Source organism: Pteropus alecto, unplaced genomic scaffold, assembly GCF_000325575.1.
Source record: "Pteropus alecto unplaced genomic scaffold, ASM32557v1 scaffold3, whole genome shotgun sequence".
Taxonomy (NCBI): Eukaryota; Metazoa; Chordata; class Mammalia; order Chiroptera; family Pteropodidae; genus Pteropus; species Pteropus alecto.
In genome coordinates this window covers 55,432,069-55,453,276 of record NW_006442484.1, presented here as the reverse complement: position 1 = coordinate 55,453,276, position 21,208 = coordinate 55,432,069, and the positions used below count along the sequence as shown (strand labels likewise).

Sequence of the window (21,208 nt, the reverse complement as noted above, 5' to 3'; positions counted from 1 at the left end):
CGGCGGGCGCCTGACCTCGCGCCGCGGGGACGCGGGGGTGGCCCTGAGAAGGAGGGGCGGCCCCGAGCCGGCGGAGGAGGAGGCTCCGCCCCGCGCCACTATAAATGCGCGGCTTGGCCCACAGCAGCCGCGGCGCCGGCGGAGGCTCAAGGGCACCGACACGGCTCGGAACGCCTGTGGAGCCCCCCCACCTGCTTCCATAAGGCTTTGCCTTTCCAACTTCAGCTACAGTGATAGCTAAGTTTGGAAAGAAGATCAGAAGAAGACCCCTGGTCCGTTTTTCTTTTGTTATATGTCATAGTCGTCATTGGGGTCTTTTTGCACAAGGCTGTTGTGTTTTTAGCGGTGCTCTCTCCAGTTCCTTGCACTCCTGTTAACAAGCACCTCAGCAAGAGCAGCAGCAGTAGCAGCAGAAGAGCAAGTGGGGGGCGCCTGGTGTCATGACCAGGAAAAGAGAGCAAAACCGCCAGAGAGGATGCTGTGGTGAGTTGACCAAATCCAAGTGGTGGAAACAGGTTGGGCGGTGGAGACCAACGGCTTCACGCAGGTTTTGGAGGAATGAGGTTCATCTGCTAACCAGAGTGCTTTGTAGCTCGTTTGAATCATATTTTGGTGGGGGTTGAGGAAGAAATGAATTTCAAGGTGTGGGAAAAGGGGCTTGCGTGCAGGCAAGGATGGAGTAGACTCGGCAGTTTGGATTGCTTTGTTAAAAAAATGGAGTTAAATGTCGAAATGAACTTTCTTCATTGTATGTGAAGTTATGCAGTTATTGGCCAATAAACAGGCCATGCTAAATTTAAGTGTTGACTTGATAAAATGTACATGGTTTGTCCCACAAAGTTTTGAATAGTCATGTTTAACAAGAGCAAACGTCTATACATTCCATCCTCAGCTCACTCAAGTGACTCGAAATATGCTTTTTATCTTCCGCCTCTGTGTCTTTGCAGGATCCTTAGCAAACTACCTGACCTCTGCAAAATTCCTTCTCTACCTTGGTCATTCTTTATCTACTTGGGTAAGTGAGAGTGTAAAGTAATTCTTACAACACACTTGCACAATTTCTCGTTTCCTTTCCTTCGGGCCAGTTGTTTTAAGCCACCCTCCATTTTTCTTTTTTTCCACGCAGCTAACATAATAAATTATCCAAATACACATGCTTTAACGAAAAAAATTATTTTTGCCAAAGGTGGTTTCTTATAGGTCTTAGGAAGTGCCATTTAATCATCCATCAGAGTATAACACTTTATGTAGATTGACAACTATCCGAAGACAGGATTAACTGGAATGGGAATGCTTGTGTTTATAAATTGTATTTTTCATTTGTAGGCTTAGTAAATGGTGATATCTGCTACTAAGAATGGATGGATGTCTCATATACCTTCTATTCTTTCACATTTTAAGATAGTCCTCTAATTCTTTTTTTTTCGTTAAATTTATAAGTTCCAGCATACCGAACTATGAAAATACAGTGGAATAGTGGAGTCAATGACTTAGGCTAAAAATAGCATTCTAAGATTAATTTAAATATAATTGATCCCAAGAACAAATATCTGAGTGATGAAAATTCTGTTCTTTAAAAATGTTTTCTGTAGATAAATATGTGTGGGGCATCTCAGGCTATCTCAGAACTGTCATCCAGTGAAAATCAACTGATTTGTAATTCTTCCTTTGATTTGCTACGTGGTCTTAGAAGAGTTCCACTATTTTTGTAGGCCTGGGTTCTTTCATCAACCACCGCCCCCAAAAGAATAATCCCAAAAGGATATTGGATGTGCATTTAGTTAATAATGATTAGAATCTTTAAAATTAAACAGTTCTTGTTGTTTAAAAGCAATAAGTCTGAATATATTCTATTCAGGCTTCATATATGATATTTAATTAAAAAGAACCATGTGGTAAGGAGAAGAAATTTGGAGGGTAAATTTTGTAAATGTTGTTTTCTTTTTAAAATGGAAACATTCATTGGATCATCCTTCATACATGAATGTATAGTATTGTATGAGGAAATCCATACCCTGTCCCCTTGGGAAATTATTAAGCTAAGTTATTGGCTCTTTAAGAAATGGCAGTTTGGAAATGGCCTTTTCCCCAGAGGCTTAGATAGGGATGAGCAAATACACAAAAACAGAGTGGAACTGTTGTGGGTTTCATTTCCAATAGCCGAGGATTCTAACTAGAAACCTAGTGAAACTGTCCTTAATAATTTAAACCAATAGTTGGTTTTTCCAGTTTAATTCAGTAAATATTAAGTATAGGAAAAAACGATAACAAGTGATGGAGATAGGATATGAAATTCTTATCTTGTGGTCTGACCTATATATTAGGGGAACAATGTGTCTCACTTCCAAATACTGATAACTGTAGGGTTTATGTAACCTTCCTTTAATAGGTAGGGAGGTCAGATTTGCTAAAAGAGTGGAACTGTCTTGTTCCAGAAGGATTTTTTTGTCATGCTAATACAAATCTCACAAGAAAAGTGACAGACGCTTACCAGAATCTTACAGTAAATTGAACAAAGGGAGTTCTTGTGGAAAAGTTGGATTAAAAAAAATAGCAACTTCAACCATTTAAGGTTTAGAGGATTTTTCTTCTTTTCAATGCAAAGGAATGTAAAAGAGTAATGCTCTCTAAATAATTCTACCTTTGAGTTTTGTTTCCTACTTGACATTTTGCCCTATTTTATTACAACAAAATATGTGTGCTTATGTATACATCTATTTCCTCTATTCCCCTGCCAACTCTTCCAAACCATGGTTCCCTATATATTGAATGTAGAAGTATGAGAGTAGAAAACTATATGAGATTAGGTTTGTGTAGGGTTGAATGTTTATTTCCAACGTCATTTCTATCTACCAGTGGATCAGTACATTGTACAGTACTGGAAGAAGTGGATTCTGTTATCAAGGAGCTTATAATACAGTTTAGTATGGGATTTAAAAATATATAATAACAAAAAGATAACTAATAGTGTAGGGCAGTGAAAAAAGGTGGCCAGTTGCTTATATCTTAGTCATTATCCTTTGGACTGTCTCCATTTATACCCCAGATGTCTGCATTGCTGCAGCCCTTATTTCCTCCAGTTCCATGCTCACAGAGGTCTCTGTTACTACTTCATGCAAAATGCCAACTTCCAGCCCCACCCTATTTTAATTTTACACCATTTGACCTATTCCAGATTTGTTTTTGGTCTGTGCTCACTGGGATGCAAGCTGCATGAAAGCGTGGACCTTGATTTTTATGCACTACCGAATTTCTAGTGTCTGCATAGTAGCCTCTCAATAAATATTACGTGAATTAATGACTGATTATTCATTCACAGATGTTCAGTTGATCTTCAGCTCTCACACTGGGTGTAGATGGACATGTAAGCAAATGATCAAAGTATGCTGAGAGCTTGTGGGAGGGCAGGGAATGGACAAAAAGAAGGAACAGGTGGGCTTGAGATTGCACCTGGTCAACACTTACTTAGAGTTTACCCAATTCTTGAGCTTTATGAGCTTAGACTCTGTTGCTTCTTAAAACCTAAAACCTTTGAAAATTGGGGTAACTAGAGCAGTTTTATTCCTATTCATCAAAGAGGTAGCATGCTCTACAGGGATAACCAAGAGAGAAAACTTTCATTTAATAACATTTGTTTTGATGGCCTGCTCTAGAGGAATCTAAGACAAATTCTTTTGGAAAAAAGATAGGAAAAAAAAAAAAAGAAAGAAGCAATATTAGTAGAAATAATATTTCTTACTCTTTAAGTTAAGAAGGAGAAAATGCACTCATAGAGGCAAGATATCATTTGGAACATTTATGTGTCTTTATCTTTTCCTTGGGAGCTATTCAGAATAATGGAGATTAGGATAAAGTACCTCCTTTTCCCCCATCCCATTTTGTTCTAATCCAATCTAAATTTGCTTTTCATGTTAAAAATTAAGAAAACAGTTTAATTTGCTATTCTTATTGACATCCTTATCTTAATATATAGACTGGTCTTTTTATTGGTTTCAAACAAATTGCATATTTATCATATATTTTTAATCATTTAGTACAATTGTATTTGAAACACTAACAATTCCCATTCAAGTGGAAAAATTTTTTATTATCAAAGCAAACTTAAAAAATTTCTCTCTCAGAAATATTTATCATGGTAATGATTCTCAAATTTCTTGAACAGTCAGAACAAATCTAATGTACTAAAACAATATAGTTGGTAAATCAGTAGGTTATTGCCACTTTGTCTATGTTTACTCATTCACACCTGGGCTCCACTATATATCCACTCCTTTGTTGATTTCACAGTTTCTTGTTGTGCATCTACTCCAGGCCATGCACTGTGCTGAAGGTGGAGAGTGCAGAAGGCTCTAGAGCTCACATTTCAGACCATCAAATGAGTTTTTTTCAAACATGGTACTTCTGCTGGCTTCCAGTGTTTGTTTTAACATTTATTTGACTGTCTTTACCCCATTCTCCAAGGTCCTAATTTTATGTTAATTTTGAATTGTGGTTCTAAATTATGTTCATAATTTTCTACACCAAGATTTACTACACACTACACTGTTGACATCTTGGGCTGGATAATTCTTTGTTGTGGGGGACATTGCAGATGCCAGTTGTTCCTTCTCCCCCCAAGTTGTGACAACCCAGAACAGCTCCAGACATTGCCAAGTGATCCCTGGAGGGTAAAACCACTCCCACCCCTGCTTGATAAATACTGGCATACGTGAAATTTATTGTAAAGGATTGCTACTGTGCATGTGCATCAATTTAAGTTTTGAATGCATCTGATTGTTGTCTTGGCTTTATTAAATTTTTAAAATCATTTCATATACCAGGATAATACTTTGCTCCTGATACAGTAAATTTATCAGGAAAGAACAAGGAGTGTGTAAGTACTTCCACGTAGTATCAAATCCATAAAGAATCTAACCTGGTAATTTAGTTTCCTATAGTAATTTCTAGGGAGAAGTTATGGTAGGACATTGTTGTCCTGTTTTATGTTAACCTCAGAAGTCAGAAAAGGAGTCTAAGATCTCATAATAAGGTCTATTATAGATTTTTTTTGTACATTAATTTACTTGACTCATTTGAAAGTTTATCATTCCAAAATTTTCAGTATTGAATTCCTAGATAACTTAGGTGGTCTGGAATGAAGAAATATGTAGTTTTTTCCCCCTTTTTCAGAACTCATCTGTGTTAAAATAATTACTTGCTTATGCATTGATTTCTGATATCTTCCTTCATGTAGTACCAGAATTTCCCCATGTTAATTTCATCTTTCTGATTGCCCTGCTGTTTTATGACCTTGAAATTTATTTGCGAAATAGAGCATAGATTTTAGAATATCAGAGGTAAAAGAAGCTTTAGAAATCATATAGTTCATTCTTATCATTTTACAAATTGGGAAACTGGCTTTTTTTTTTTTTTTTTGACATTCGAGGCACACTAATGTTTGTAAATTGTACTGTAATTTCATTCTCATTCAGTAAGAAACTACTTTATGTTTCTCAAATCAGGATAGGTGAATTCCAGGCCCAGGTAGAAACCTCACACAAGGGAACAAGTTTTGTCTTAAAATACCTTCTTCGGTCTGGAAACTGCAGTTCTTTCTAGAACAAAAAAGGACTATGTGTAGTTTCACTAATATGCTTTTACAGGTTTACTTAGTAACTGGGCAAGAATATTTTCCATTGTGCCAGGATGAACACTTTCAATACATAGAGGAATTATTGACAGAAAACTTCATGATGTTGCCAGAAAGTGCCCTTTTGATAAGGAAGCAACTTCCTGAATATAACTGGCTAGAAACTAAAACTATTTTAGCAAAACATTTTATCTTTTCTTATTCAAGGGAGATCGAATGTGGCACTTTGCAGTGTCTGTGTTTCTGGTCGAGCTCTATGGAAACAGCCTCCTCTTGACTGCAGTTTACGGGCTGGTGGTGGCTGGGTCTGTTCTGGTCCTAGGAGCCATCATTGGTGATTGGGTGGATAAGAATGCCAGACTCAAAGGTGAGTGTTGTTATAGCTGTGCCTTTGTATTCATGAGACCAGTGTCTGAGCTCGAGAGAAACCACTATGACTAACCCAATGTGAGCCTGCATGTCACACTTGAGTGATGGGGGACTTGGTGGCAGCACCTCCGTGTGGAGGGTTCTGGGTCTCCCGCACAAGGTTATGATGGCAGGATATTGAACTTGTAGATTTTTTGAGTATCTTCGGCTATTCATAAATTCCAGATGTTAATGATTAACATGTAGCACTTCTCTGGGAACCATGTTAAACGTTGAAAGTTTGCTTAACTCTGGCATCCTTTCTAACCATGACTACACTGGAATCTTTTTAGTGTTAGGTTTCTGGGACAGCTTTAACACCTGATTTCTGGGTTACTGTGTTTCACAGGAGGTGTGTATAGAGGGATTTAGAACTATAGATTCAAGAGAGAATATCTGAGTCTGTTTCACAGAGAGCTTTCTGAGGGAAAAGAAGAAATGATAATATATTAATATTTATTCTAGAACATGAATACTGAAATCTTTCAGTTTTATATAGGGAAGAGAGAAAGTGCCTGAGCAATTCAGTTATTCAGACTAATAGGGCAATGTGGACAATTATTCAGGGCAAAATTTTCCTGAATTGCTCAGTTGATAATTCTAAGACCTGGTCATGTTTGTCTTAGATGTTGGGGAAAGATTGAGATATCCTTACTTTCTTTCAGTGTAGGATGACTGCTCCTGGATAAGAGCACTTGGATTGTCAAATTCTAGGACTTGACGCTCTCCTTAAAATGGTCAAAATGAACATATTTTGTTTTAAGAATGAATAGACCAAAATGTGTATAGAAAAAAAATTTTGTGCCCTAGAAAAAAATTCCTAGTTATTTACATCATTATAGGTAGGAACATAGAAATATTATACCTAGAGACCTTTAACCTTATGATTGTTGAGCACTGAAATTGTAGGTTAGGAAAGAATGTCGAGTTGGATGAAGGAAAGTGTGGTGGACTAGCAGTCTCCCACTTATCTCATGTAATCAACTCATGTGTTACCCACCATGAAAATCTTCTCTGATGTCTCTGGGTTGAGTTAACTATTTCTTCTCTCATCAGGCTTTGTTATACCTCTGCTATTGTACTAATACTCTTATAATTATCAGTTCACATGTCTATCCTTCCTCTGGTCTGTGGGGTCCTGAAAGCTGAGAACCTCATTCAGTTGATATTTAATCCTTGTGTAATGAATGAATGTATCAATGAATGAGTTGTATGTTGGGATTTTATTTCAAAGTAATTTCAGAAAGCAGTTTGTTTTGTCTTGAGGCTTTGATATGACCTTCCAAGCCAGAACAAGTTTTACTGTCCTTCAAGACAAGAGTTGTAATTATACCTTACATATACAACTCAGTGTTTTTCAAAGTGCCTTAATATTAATAAGTATTTTATTTGAGCATCATAATGACTCTGTAAAGTAAGGAAGGCAGGTATGTGCTGGCATCCTCACCTTATAGACACAGGTGTAAGAGACATTAGGTATCTTGCCCTAGATTGTCTACCCTAGTAAGAGGCAGAGAAAAGACTACAAGGTGTCTTTACCCGTATACTTACTTACCTGTTCTTATTCTAGTACTTTATCTATATGAGTGCCTCACTCTAAGAAAATCGGCATTTCCTATGAAAAAAGGTGTAGCTTAGAATTTCATAACAATAGCAAATAGTATTAGTATGCCAAAATAAACATACTGCTGCTTTATTCTTGACAAATTTTATATGTTTTTTCTATTTATCCATACACTCTTATCAGATTCAGCCTGCCACGTGGGAGGTTATGGATTCTGTGACTTCTTCTTTACCCTCTTCCATCGCCTTCTACATGTTCTTATTTTAGCTTAAGCAACAAAGAGCTGAGAGATGGATCTTGTCTATGTGATATAGTTCTGTTTATGATAGTAAACTTTCATGAGGATAAACTAAATGAAAATGTGATCATTATGAATGGCTTCATCTAACAGAGGAAAAAATGATGGGTACTTCATCATTCTGTCTGCAAGTTTTACTGGTCGGGTGTGATATGCTAGGTTGTCCTGGGAATAGTTGAGGCAGGATTTACTTCAGGATTTTTTTTAATTTCTTGTAGTAATTTGCATATGCATTAATGTTGTAGAACAATGATGTATGAATAAAAAGAGCCCCATTGAGACATTTTGGTGTGGTGTGTAGTGAACACTTTGTTTTTCCTTCTGTACAGTGGCCCAGACTTCGCTGGTGATACAGAATGTTTCAGTCATCCTATGTGGAATCATCCTGATGATGGTTTTCTTATATAAAAACGAGCTTCTGACCATGTACCATGGATGGATGCTTGTAAGTTCTCGGCGAGATTCTTGATTGCAGAGAATTGAACATCTGGTAGTAGTAAAAGATGAAACCTCTTTGAGGCTAGGGATTATCTTTTGCAAATGGAACTTTTTAATACTGATCTCTGTGTCTACTGTTTCCTAAGTTTTTTGTTTTGTTTTGTTTTTGTTTTCTCTCATAACAGGCACTCATTAAGTATTATTTGAATTTAAATTTTGTCCAAGAGTTTATTATAAAAATTCAAGTTGTTAGTTTTCAGCTTATTAGTATTAATTTGTAATTTGTTCACACTATATATGAAATGTTATCCATGTATATATTAATCAATCACGATTGTATTCTTCCAATGATAATTGGTGTTTCTTTTCATGGACATGGACTGATAGCTTCTCATACTTTGATTTCATGATAGGTTAATGGAAAAGAGAGAGATGGGGGTATGGTAGAAAACAATGGATTTGATGTTACTATTGAATCTTCCTATGTATATTTGGATTGGTATTGTAGAGTTTTGAAGCCAGGTAGGATGGTAGAAATCTTCTAGTCTATTCCTTTATTTTGTTGATGAAAAAAACTAAGACAAGTGAGGTTAGCTGATTGCCCATCATCATGCAACTAGAAAGTATCAGAACTCTCACTTAAATACAGGTCTTCTCACTTCCCTGTAATGTTTTTCCAAAAGAAATATTTGTGGGAAGAATATTAAAAACCACCCTTATGTTAATAGTTTGTGATACCTGTCACATAAATTTGCACTTGACTTACAGTTTTTATATTATATGTTCTACAGATGATATGGATTAGGAAGATATGCCCTTTAACTTGACCACTGACATTTATTGTTTCATATGTACAAAGTAAAATGATTGCTTATAAATGAAATTAAAGTCAAAGTTTGGTTATTATGCCACCAAAGACCACATGAAAGTACTTTGCAAAGGGAGGTGTACGCATAGTATGGAAAAACTGACATTTTAACTCAATTTTCCCCTGTAATTCCTTAGACTTTCTGCTATATCTTGATCATCACTATTGCAAATATTGCAAATTTGGCCAGTACTGCTACTGCAATCACCATCCAAAGGGACTGGATTGTTGTTGTTGCCGGAGAAGACAGAAGCAAATTAGCAGGTAATTTGTGTTCGACTAAATGAGTTATATTAGGATTCACTTTAAATCAATGGTAATAAATGAAACTATAAACCTTTTTTTCCTGGGTATTTTTTAAGAACAATAAATCGAAATCACAGTCTTTTTTTTTTTTTTTTAAACTACGTGATCAGTCTTAGTGCAAAGATTTATCTCAGAGCTATGAAGTTAGTTTATAGGATAGTGAACTTCTCTATTATTCTGTGCAAACCTGCCAAATGAAAGAACATTTCTTTTGATCTTTCTTTCTTTAAAAAAATTCTGTTAACTGTTTCTAAGTGTTTGCTTTATATTTAGAACAGTGAAAATTTGACATAGGATATTATTATCAGTACTTACCAGTCTTACTGTGGATATTATTTTTCTCCAAACCAAATGGAAACAATGTAATTTTTGGAGAGATTTTATAAGTTAATTTTTTCTACTTTAAAGTTATAATCTATAACTTCTATTATATTATGTATGAGGTAATATAATTGCTGTTATAAATACTAAAGAAATAGAGGACAAAATACAGTTTTTAAGAAACTTATAATCTTAGTTATTCATTGGAAACATATATAAGAGGCTGAAGAATGCTTACAAAGCATCACATCCTATTACATCAATATTACTTGGGCTCAGAATAACTTACCTCACTCAATATCTTTTACCTACCCATCATACAACACACAGACACAAATTGGATTGATAATTACACAGAGTAAAGGAGGAAGGGTACAACTATCTACTGATCAGATAAGCTGAATCAACTCTGCTGGTCATTGAGGTAATGAGTATCACAGACACATTGCCCAGCCATCCTGACTGATAAGAAAAGCATTCCTGATAACTTAAATCGCTTATTCCAAGACACAAAAGGCAAGATTAGGTGCTGAGGTTAGCAAGCAACTTTGGACCATGCGATTTAAAAAAAGACAGAAAGGAATTGGTGAGAGAAGGAGCAAAATCTGTGGAAGGTCCAGAAGACGAAAAAGAAGAATTTGCTTAAATCATCACTTTGTGGTAGCAGCATTGTACTTAGGTAGTAATGCCACAGTAATTTTAGAGGATGGTGCGTGTATGGGATGAATTTAGCACATATATATCTATACTGCAGGAAACTCTCTCTGGAGCTAAAGTGATGATATTCATTGATTTTTCTTTTACTGATAGGAAATCCATATTTCTTTTTGTCACATTGAACTGTAAGATAAGATTTTGTCCTTTTTTGTGTTTTTTTTTTGTTTGTTTATGTTATCTTTTTAATGTATGCTTTTAGGTAGGTAATACATATTTTAAAATTCAAAGAGTCTAAAAGGATATGTTTTGAACATAGATTATATATATATTTGTTGGACTATATTTGGGGGGGGAAAGTGACTTTTAAAATAATCTTCTTTCCCTTTGCTGTATTTCTTAACTCATTTCGACTCTGTGAAGTCTGAATAGTCTGTAAAAAAATCCTGAGTACAAAGTTACTCAGAATTTTTCATTTTTCTTAAATTAATAAATAAAACAAAGACTCCACATAACCTTGTGAGATCTTTTCTGACTATGAAGTAATGTCCCAGAACAAAAACAAATATATACTGGCCATTTCTCAGCTATCTTTCTTTATATTAGAAATCATTGCAGAGTGAAAGAATCTAGGCCAAATAGTCTATTTTCTAACCTTCTGGAGTTTCTCAAGTTTAAGAAAGGAAGTACGCTGCCTGTCGAACTCCTGTCCTCTGTGAGTTAGCTTTTAGTATGTGGTACTTTTTCATATCCAGCCCGCAGTGCGGGTTAGTAGCCAGTAAAGGAAAAATCCCCATGTTATGTTTACTCAAGTTTTTACCCCAGTAATTGCGTAATTAGAAACCATGGTTCCAAATAGGATACAAAAACTTCTTTAGTTCTGAGGGTCAGCAAGGGTCTAACCATGGATTTTGGGTACCATTTCTGCTATAAAGCAGAGTTAAAGAACAAAGAAAAAGGAACAGAGGAGAGAAGGGGAGACGTACACATAGAGAGGATTCCAGGTTCCTCTGAGGTTGTGTCTCTAGACACAGCGGCACCTACTGCAGGAAGAAATAATTTATGTTAATCAGGCTGATTTTTGAGGTTGTCGGCAAAGACTTAGGAACCCAAGCAGGGGTCTGGGCAGGGACAACTAAACCCGTGTGCATTGTGGGTGCTTTGTGTGCTGCGTGCATGTGTAAAGGAGTCGAAGGGGAAGGGATGTACACATAAAGAGCAAAGGCGAACTGGATGCAAATTGCTCCCATTTTCTTATCCCAGTGTTTCTTAATTTCACAGTAGATTTTAAAGTTGGAAGTTTTTTCACTGAGGCTAAAGAACAGGAGAAAATTTCTCTGTTAGTTTAAAAAGTTTTAGAATTTCAGGGGTATCAGGCTAAAATATATGTGTTCCCATCTACTTTAGACAGCTCCAGAAAAGGTTTTGTTTTCATATAAATACTGTTAATTAATCTGTTAACTAATTTGTCTAGGCACTTGATTTAGAGTTTTATTGAAACATTCTCTGGTGCCATGTCCCTTCGCCTGTCAACCCTGTTTGAACTCACTTCCTATTCCCAGACTTTTTACTCCATCTGTTGTTTTATTTCCTTTCCTATTTCCTTTGTTAAACACTCTTTATTAATGGCCTCTGAGATTTTTCTTGTCCACCATTCTAAAAAAACATCTGGTTAGCTTGACCAAGTATGGCTGGTAAATTTTTTGTTTGAAGTCTATTGACTAAAAATTGATTTCATATTTGAGGTACACAAAACTGCTGGCTGCTATTTACTCAGCAAATCTGCTTTTAAAAATTGTTATTCTATGAGATGTAATACCCTTTATAATAGCAGTTAGTTTTTTAATATCATGTTCTTTGCCACAGCTATAGATGAAAACAGTTAAAATGGGTTTTAAATGAGCATGCATTTGTCTGTTTGCATAAGAATAAATATAAATTTGTAGAAAGGATATGTTTGCATATTCAGAGGACTGATTCTTATCAAGCCTTTTACCAGTAAAATGATTAGGTCTTTTTCAAAAACTATTATTTAATTCATTCTGCTTCAGAAAAATAAAAGCTGTCTTCTGACAGTATATCACATCTAAACATTATTTAGTTCTTAAGTATGATATAAAAAATAGAAATTGGTGGCATTAGGAAGATTCATGAGCACTTGAAAATTGAGGTAGTGAAAGAGTAACAAAATCATTGTAAATAAATTAATTTAGTAGTTGTTCTGGAGTTTCCAGATCCAAATGTGTATTTTCATTAGTACTTGATTTTTGGATTCAAATTATTGAGTTTTTTGGATCAATTCCATATTTCTGTGTTAGCATATGAATTGGAAATTTATCAGTGTGTGTATGTGTTGGGGGGGACACGTGGAGTTTAGTGAAGCCTCTGCAAAAATGTTCATGTATAAGATCAATGAAAACTGCCTTTGCCTCTCAAGTGAAAGGTGAAATGTGTCAAAGTTCTCCCGTTATCACATAAGGATTATACATTCGGAGGACTAATTGGCAGATAGTTTAGGACCAGGAAGAACTAGAGAAGGAAGAAAGGCAACTTTCTGTTAATGTACTTTTAGTCACGTATTGCTTTTTCCTTAAGGAGCCCCCTGCATGATTGGCAAGGACTTGTCTCATTAATTTCACTCTGTGAGATAGAGAATGAGACAGCAGCTAATTTCCTTGACTTCTTTTTCTTTATTTATCTTGTCTTCTACTCTGACTCAGCTATATATGCCCATGGTCATACCCTAGACCTTGTCATCATCACTCAGTCCTCCCCTTCCATAATCTCAATCTGAGGGATTCGTGTCTTGAACTACCATCTCCTGTCTTTTCAGCTCATTCCTTCTGATACCCCACTTCCTAGCAGTCCTCCAACCTGGTTGTTCCTATGAGTCATTAATTCCACTACCTTTTCACTGTTCATGACCCCTCTTGTCTCTTTCTTACCCTGTTTAAGTTCCAAGGTCAATCATTCTGACCATGTGATTGATTGCCTCATAGCATATATCCTCAGCTCACTCGGTCCCCTCTCCTTTTGTCACTTTCCTTTTATAAAACTCTGGTTAAATCCTACACGGCTAGAGAAAAACACACAAACTTGTTTACTGTTCTCACTTAAAGTTCATGACCACCGTGTTCAAATTGGCCCTTTCATGCTGCCAGATGATCATACTGTTTCTCTGGTCATTTCTTTTTCTCACGTTCCTAAATGACTACTTCATACCTTCTCCTTTCTCTGTACATATTCAGTACCTCCACTCCCATCCTCAGTTTCACTGATGAACTTGCTGTGTTTTTTACTGAGTAAAAGAAAGAAAGAAGAAGAGAACTTCCTATGTGCTGCTACCATCACATTGCTCTTTCTACATGTACTTGAAGCCATATACTTAAAGCTGTGTATATGGCCTACCTTCTTGTTGCTGTCGAATAATTGTGCTCCTATGTAAGAATAACTCTTCCTCTTATGTAGTAGCTTTAGATTCCACCCCTTCTCATCTACTGTATCATTCTCATTCCCAAATATGTTATAATTTTGCTCTTCTTAAATATCCTTGTCTTTACCCCTTTACCACCCCATTTCTTTTTTCTCTTTTTCAGTGAAACTTAAGAAAGAGAGATGTCTATGCTCACTCTTTTCAATCACTTTCCTTGGCACCAGTCTCTTAAAGCAACTTGATTCAGGCATTTGCCCTTTTTGTTCTACCAAAACTACTCTTTTTGAGATCCCCAATACCTTCCATCTGACCACCTTAGAGCTTCTCAGTGCTCATCTTTCTTGACTTATCAGCAGCACTTGCCAGTTATTACTTCCTCCTCTTTAACATACTATGTTGCTTCTAGGACACCACACCCTCTGTTTTTTTGCCTCTTTGGTTATTTTCTTCTCATCTTCCTGACCTGTAAACACCGGCATACCCAGGACTCAATTCTCAGACCTTGTCTCTGCTCAGTCTGCACTAACTCCTTTGGTGACCTCATCCAGTCTCATTGCTTTAAAAATCAACCAGCTGATGGCTCCCAAATCCAATGCATAGTTCTTCCCTAAACTACAGACTTATCCGAATGCTTGACACAGCCTCTTGAATGTCAGTAGGCCTGTCAAGGTCAAAATCCCTAGATCCAAATGCTTGTTCTTTTGCCCCAAACCCAATTCTTCTGAAGTCTTCTTTTTTCAGTAAGTGGCAACTCTATCCTTCCAATAGCTGCTCAGGAAAAAAGCTTTAGTGTCATCCCTAATCCTCCCTTTCTCTCATATACTGTATCTAATCTGTTTGTAAGTCTTCCAGATTTTATCTTTAAAGTGTGTTCAGTATCTTTTTTCTCCATTTCCATTGGTTATGGTCATGCTACTATCATCTCCCACTTGTCTCCTTGCCTCTACTCTTGTCTGTGACATCCCTCACCCTCACTCTACAGTCTATTCTCAATACAGTAGCTAAAACGAACCTTTAATAATATAAGTCAGACTGTGTCATCTTTCAATTCATAAGCTTCTAAAGATTTCCTGACTCATTCACTGTAAAGTTAAGTCCATATAATGTTCACAAGACCTTAAATGACTGGCCTAGTCTGCCATCCCTTTCTGACTTCATCTCTTCCTGTCTCTTCCTTTACTTGCTCTGCTCCAGTCCTACTGGCCTCCTTTCTCTTCTTCTAGCACTCTAGGCATGCTTCTCTTGCCCAGGACTTTTGCACTTCCCTTGGTCTGGAATTCTCATTTCACTTATACCATGGGACTCACTCTTTTGCCTCCTACCACTTCATGTCTTTTCTGTGGCGCTATCTTTACTTCACTGAGTTCTTTCCTTACCTCAGCATATTTAAAATAGAAATTTCTCTTTTCCCCTGAGCACTCTCTATGCCCTTTTTCTGCTTTATTTTCATCATAATATTTAATAAACATTTGACATGCTGTATATTTATATGCTTGTCGATTTACTATCTTTATTTTCCCATGGGAATGTTAACTCCATGAAGACAGGAAAGGATATTCTTCATTTTCTTTATATTGACAGAATGGTGCCTAGCTCATAATAGGTATTTAACAACTTTTTGTTGAAACAAATAAATGTATTTTCACGATTATATTCATTTTATGAGCTGATATTAGGCTAATTTATAAAGTCCCAAGGGAATCAAATTTTTTAGGCAAATTTAGTATGATTTGACCCAAACAACAAATAATTTTCTAAGAAAATGGTTATGGCTTGCTCATAGAGTACTTTTTAGAAATTTACATTTTAGGAGTCTACACACTTGGTCAGTTAGTTTGTATTATATTAATGGGCAGTCTTTCTTTGATAGGTTTGCATACTTACCGCATCTTTCACTTACCTCTGTAGATATGAATGCTACAATACGAAGGATTGACCAATTAACCAACATCTTGGCCCCCATGGCTGTCGGCCAGATTATGACATTTGGCTCTGCAGTCATTGGGTGTGGTTTCATTTCGGGATGGAATTTGGTGTCCATGTGTATAGAGTACTTTCTGCTCTGGAAGGTTTACCAGAAAACCCCTGCTCTAGCTGTGAAAGCTGCTCTTAAAGTAGAGGAAGCTGAGTTGAAACAGCTGAATCTATACAAAGGTAAACTTAATGCAATGATCAGTCATTTTATTCTGTTATTCAGACCTTAAATGTTGGTGAAGACCAAAACTATTTTGAATTTATATCAGATTTTATTACCTCTGAAGTCATATATGAGGTTAAATAAGTCACTCCAGCAGGTAAGTCAAAACCCAGGCTATCGAGGGTCTAAGGAAGAATGCCTGGTTGAATCTCATGGAGTTGGAATGGAACCCATGGCCCTTTCCTTGACATGAGCAGTGGACCCAGAGTGGCAATTAATTAAGGGATGGTTGGGCAAGGTTGAGCCATAGGAATCGGAAGAAAAATGAGAACAAGCGAATTCCTAGGGGTCTGTGAAGAGGGAAGTTACATGCCATCAGAGGTGATTTGTAGGATAGTGGAAGGGAGTGAGGACGTGGAAGTGGGCATTTCCCAGGAAGAGGAAGATGGACTTCTAGGCAAATGGAATCTTAATGGGGCCCCAGAAAATAAGATGTTTTGTTTTCCCATGCAATTATTATATATTTATCTGATGAGTTTTACTTTGGTAGGAGTGTAATTGGGGGAGGGGGGCAGGTAGCGAAAAGGGTGGAGTGGGGGAGGGAGAGAGGGCACATGAGCAATTGAGATCAATAATATTTTGTTTACTTAACCTAATTGTTATCTGGAGATTGTTCTTTGGCTGGAATTATTAGATTAGTAAAAGGAATAATATCGTATTGGAGGAATTATATTGTATTAGTAAAAGGTATTATATTGTAGTAGCTAAGTGTACCCACAGGGGATGGAAAGAGGAAAAGAAAAAATTCTGAGTAAAATATTTGGCTTTTTTCCCCATATCCCCTCCCCCAAATAATAATGTTTTCTGTTAACAGAAAATGAGCCAAAATCCCCAGAGGCAACTCATCTAATGGGTGAGAAAGACGCTAACATCCACGAGCTTGAACAGGAGCAAGAGCCAGGCTGTGCCTCCCAAATGGCTGAGCCCTTCCGCACCTTCCGAGACGGATGGGTCTCCTATTACAACCAGCCTGTGTTCCTGGCAGGCATGGGTCTCGCTTTCCTCTATATGACTGTCCTGGGCTTTGATTGCATCACCACAGGGTACGCCTACACTCAGGGTCTGAGTGGGTCCATCCTCAGTATTTTGATGGGAGCATCAGCTGTAACTGGAATAATGGGAACTGTGGCTTTTACTTGGCTACGTCGAAAATGTGGCCTGGTTCGGGCTGGTCTGATCTCAGGATTTGCACAGCTGTCCTGTTTGATCTTGTGTGTGATCTCCGTGTTCATGCCTGGAAGCCCCTTGGACTTGTCTGTTTCTCCTTTTAAAGATATCCATTCCAGGTTCATTCAAGCCGAGCCACTGCCCACAAATACATCTACAAAAATATCTGAAATCATCTTTCCAAATGAAATGCACATGTCAAACGGGTCTGATTCTACTAATATTGCCCTAGAGATGGATGCTAACTCTGAGTCCATAATCTCTGTCAGTCTGCTGTTTGCAGGCGTCATTGCTGCTAGAATTGGTAAGACATCTCCTTTTGTGTACTAATGAATTAAAAGTATCTTTTTGCAATGTGGGTTCAGAGAATTCAACAATAAATTATCTGGAATATTCTTTGAATGTTAATTTAAGCAAAATCCACTATTGATCCTTATGTATAATCCAGTTCTTTATTATGAAATTTTTATTTTGTAGTTTAAAAAACTATAAGTATGTGTATATGTACATATACTTTCATAAAACATGATTAGGACTTGATAAGTTTTTCTAAATGCATATTTTAAGAATTACTCTTTTAATGTTAATTAATTTAAAAAGATATTAGCTATAATAATTATAATGCCATTTAGTAACTTAGTCTTTGTATTGCTATAACTACTAAAAAGACTATAATTTAGAGAATATTTCTATGGGGCAAGGTGAAAAAGATAGTGTTTTTGGTTTAAATTTTTTTTAAAAAGACATGGTAGCTAGAAAAAATATCTTTCAAAGGTCTTCTCTAGCCGATGTGTATTTATTATATACTTTGCCAAACAAGTGGATTTTATAGCCCTGGAAGGAAACAAAACGTAAAGACTTCTTACAAAGCAAATTTTAAGTAATCATTAATAGAGTACTGATGAATTATCTCCTCCTGAATCACTCTTGAAATGAAACCATATTTGTCTTGTGATACAAAGCAGTTTATTAATTTATCAAAGACATTATTATTCAAGTAAGACAGTTTTATTGTAAAGGCTTTAGAACCCAAGCAGTAAATGTAATAATGGTTTAAAGTTTCCTTACACTTTAGCCATAACAATATATTAAGTCCATTCATTTTAAACTTTAAAAATACTAGTACAGTCATGCGCTGGCTTAACAATGGGGATACATTCTGAGAAAATATGTCATTAGGTGGTTTTGTTGGACGAACATTGTTGAGTGCACTTACACAAATGTAGATGGTACGGCCTATTACACACCCTATTACACATCTGCCCTCTATGGTACGGCCTGTGGCTCCTGGGCTACAAGCCTGTAGAGCGTGTTACTATACAAAACAACACGAGGTTAAATCAAGCACAAGAGAAGATTCAATTGCAGTGATAAACAGGAGATGTATGAGGCCACTGCTGGCATAACGCAGCATACTGCTTTACAGCAAACTTTTTATTGTGGAAGTAGAGGACACTCTAAAATAACCATAAAAATATGTTATAATAAGTACATAAACCAGTAACATGGTCATTTATCATTATCAAGTATAATGTGTACCGTACATAATTGTGTGCTATATTTTATATATCTGGCAGTGCAGTAGGTTTTTGCACACCAGCATCACCACAGATACATAACACATTGTGCTACCATGGTTATAATGTCACTAGGTGATAGGAATTTTTCAACTCCATTATAATCTTATGGGACTGCCATTGTATGTGTGGTTCGTCAGTGACCAAAACATTGTTATGTGGCACTTGACTGTACTTATAATAGGATTATTGTCTCTAATTTCAGTTTTGCTTTAAATGTATGAATTATCACAGAAAAACAGCATTAAGAAGTTTGTAGATTAGACTTATTTTTGTCTGGTAGCTGTAAAAATCATTTCTTAGAGCCACTACTAACCCAGTATTTATTAATGAAAAATAATTCTCTAAGGCAAGGCTATGTTAAATATACATATGATGACTTTAAAGTAATAGGGCTAAACTGTGTATTTTGCACATGTCAACAGATTTTTTAACTGATAAATCTGAAACATATGGCTATAAATTTTAGAGTTTGGGTAGCTCTAAAAAACACCTTTTTTTAAAAATTTTTTTTTTTTTATAGGTCTTTGGTCCTTTGATTTAACTGTGACACAGTTGCTGCAAGAAAATGTAATTGAATCTGAAAGAGGCATTATAAATGGTGTACAGAACTCCATGAACTATCTTCTTGACCTACTACATTTCATCATGGTCATCCTGGCTCCAAATCCTGAAGCTTTTGGCTTGCTCGTATTGATTTCAGTCTCCTTTGTGGCAATGGGTCACATTATGTATTTTCGATTTGCCCAGAAAAGTTTGGGCAACAAACTTTTTGTCTGTGGTCCTGATGAAGAAGATGTTACGAATGAAAATCAAACTAATACATCTGTTGTATAAGACAGTTAACTGTTTGCTATCCCTGTTACTAAATTATATAGCGCACATGTGCTTATTTTATACTTCAGAATTCCAATAAATGGCTGGTGTTTCCCTCTGGTTTTACCACAAATATACCTTGAAGTCCTAAAGCTATTTAGGAAACCTAAGTCAGCAGAAATGAGTTGGTAATTTCCCTTACATTTGATGGAAAAAAAAAATAGGAAAAGAAAAAAATTTTAAATATGGAGACTAAAATGGCAACACTGATTTTCCCCATTTCTCATGAGTAGATAAAATTTTATATAAGAGTGGTTAGCCATGTGAATTAAGTTATTCTTTGGCAGATATTATCTGTACTCGAATTCAGATATATCAGTTTTCCCTAAAACTCAGTCTTGTCCAAGTCTAGTTAATTTACTTTTTCTTTGGTATTTTATTCTGTTATATTATAAGAACAAATTCTACTCCACATACAAAGATTAAAGTTTAATAAGTTTTATTCTTATTGATCCTATTGATCTTAAAGGATTTACATATATGTGGAAAAAAATTCACTAGTATTCTCTAATAAGGTCTATGGTTTAACTTTAGAGAGCACCTTCATATTTTTATCAGATAGGGCAAAATATTCTATTAAGCAAATGTAGCACTTTGTAAAATGGCTGTCAGGTAAGCTGCAGGTAGAAGCAAAGCTGTAAAGTAGATTTATAACAGTGAATGCATAAGAACTTCAAATATGCCAGTAGTTTGGCCATAGAAAGTAGAAATTGAAAGTCCCAAAGAAGAGCAAGATCTGAATTTAACTCCCATCACTCTCATTAATGATCTCTATCTTGGAATATGAGGGAGTCAGCTTTCTGCCTGGCAGGTTAAAAGTAGAAAGCAAGCCCACACTTGGAAAGGTTCTGTTTCGTCAATCACTTGATTTACTTTGAACATGCTAGGGTAAAGCATTTTTACTTTACTGTTTTGTACCCTGGAGTTATTTTTACCTGGTCATATAGCAAGACTGTTCATAACTGTATCCCTTTTAAATGTTTTTGAGAAGAATGGAGGAAAGGAAAACTTTTGTATATATTTTAAATAACTGTTTTACAAGTCATTTTGCCTTAACCGTTTATGCACTTTCATGGAGACTGCAATACGTTGCTATGAGCACTTTCTTTATTCTTGAGGTTAATCTTTTTCTTCTTTCTATGACATGACGTGATGATTTGCTTTGTTGTAAAATCTTTGTAAAATATTTCTATATAAAAATATTTTTAAAATCTTGATTTCTTTTTCCTGAATTGCATTCTCCAGTTTTTAAAAATCGCTTTTGTTACAAATCATCTGTTTTAGATAATGTATTTTTTCTCTATAAAGGGTTAGAGTTTATTCATAAATTTAGTGTTACCTCCTTGTTCATATATCTAGTTTATGGTGGTTTGGGTACAATTGTAGTAAACATAAGGCCTACTACTCTTTATTTGTCTTTGAAGAAGTCAAATTAAGCTCTCCAAGTTCTATTTTCTCTTCTGTAAATTAGA

General features: G+C 36.0%; 1 protein-coding gene across 1 annotated transcript; it reads left to right on the top strand.

Moving 5' to 3' along the window:
• The first annotated feature begins 117 nt into the window (after window positions 1-117).
• On the top strand, window positions 118-20,953 carry SLC40A1 (solute carrier family 40 member 1). The gene is made up of 8 exons (XM_006921278.2): window positions 118-483; window positions 948-1,015; window positions 5,837-5,996; window positions 8,229-8,344; window positions 9,343-9,469; window positions 15,828-16,073; window positions 16,931-17,587; window positions 19,384-20,953. The coding sequence occupies exons 1-8, from the start codon at window positions 441-443 to the stop codon at window positions 19,695-19,697; spliced, it is 1,731 nt and encodes a 576-aa protein (XP_006921340.1). The 5' UTR covers window positions 118-440; the 3' UTR covers window positions 19,698-20,953.
• The last annotated feature ends 255 nt before the right edge of the window (window positions 20,954-21,208 follow it).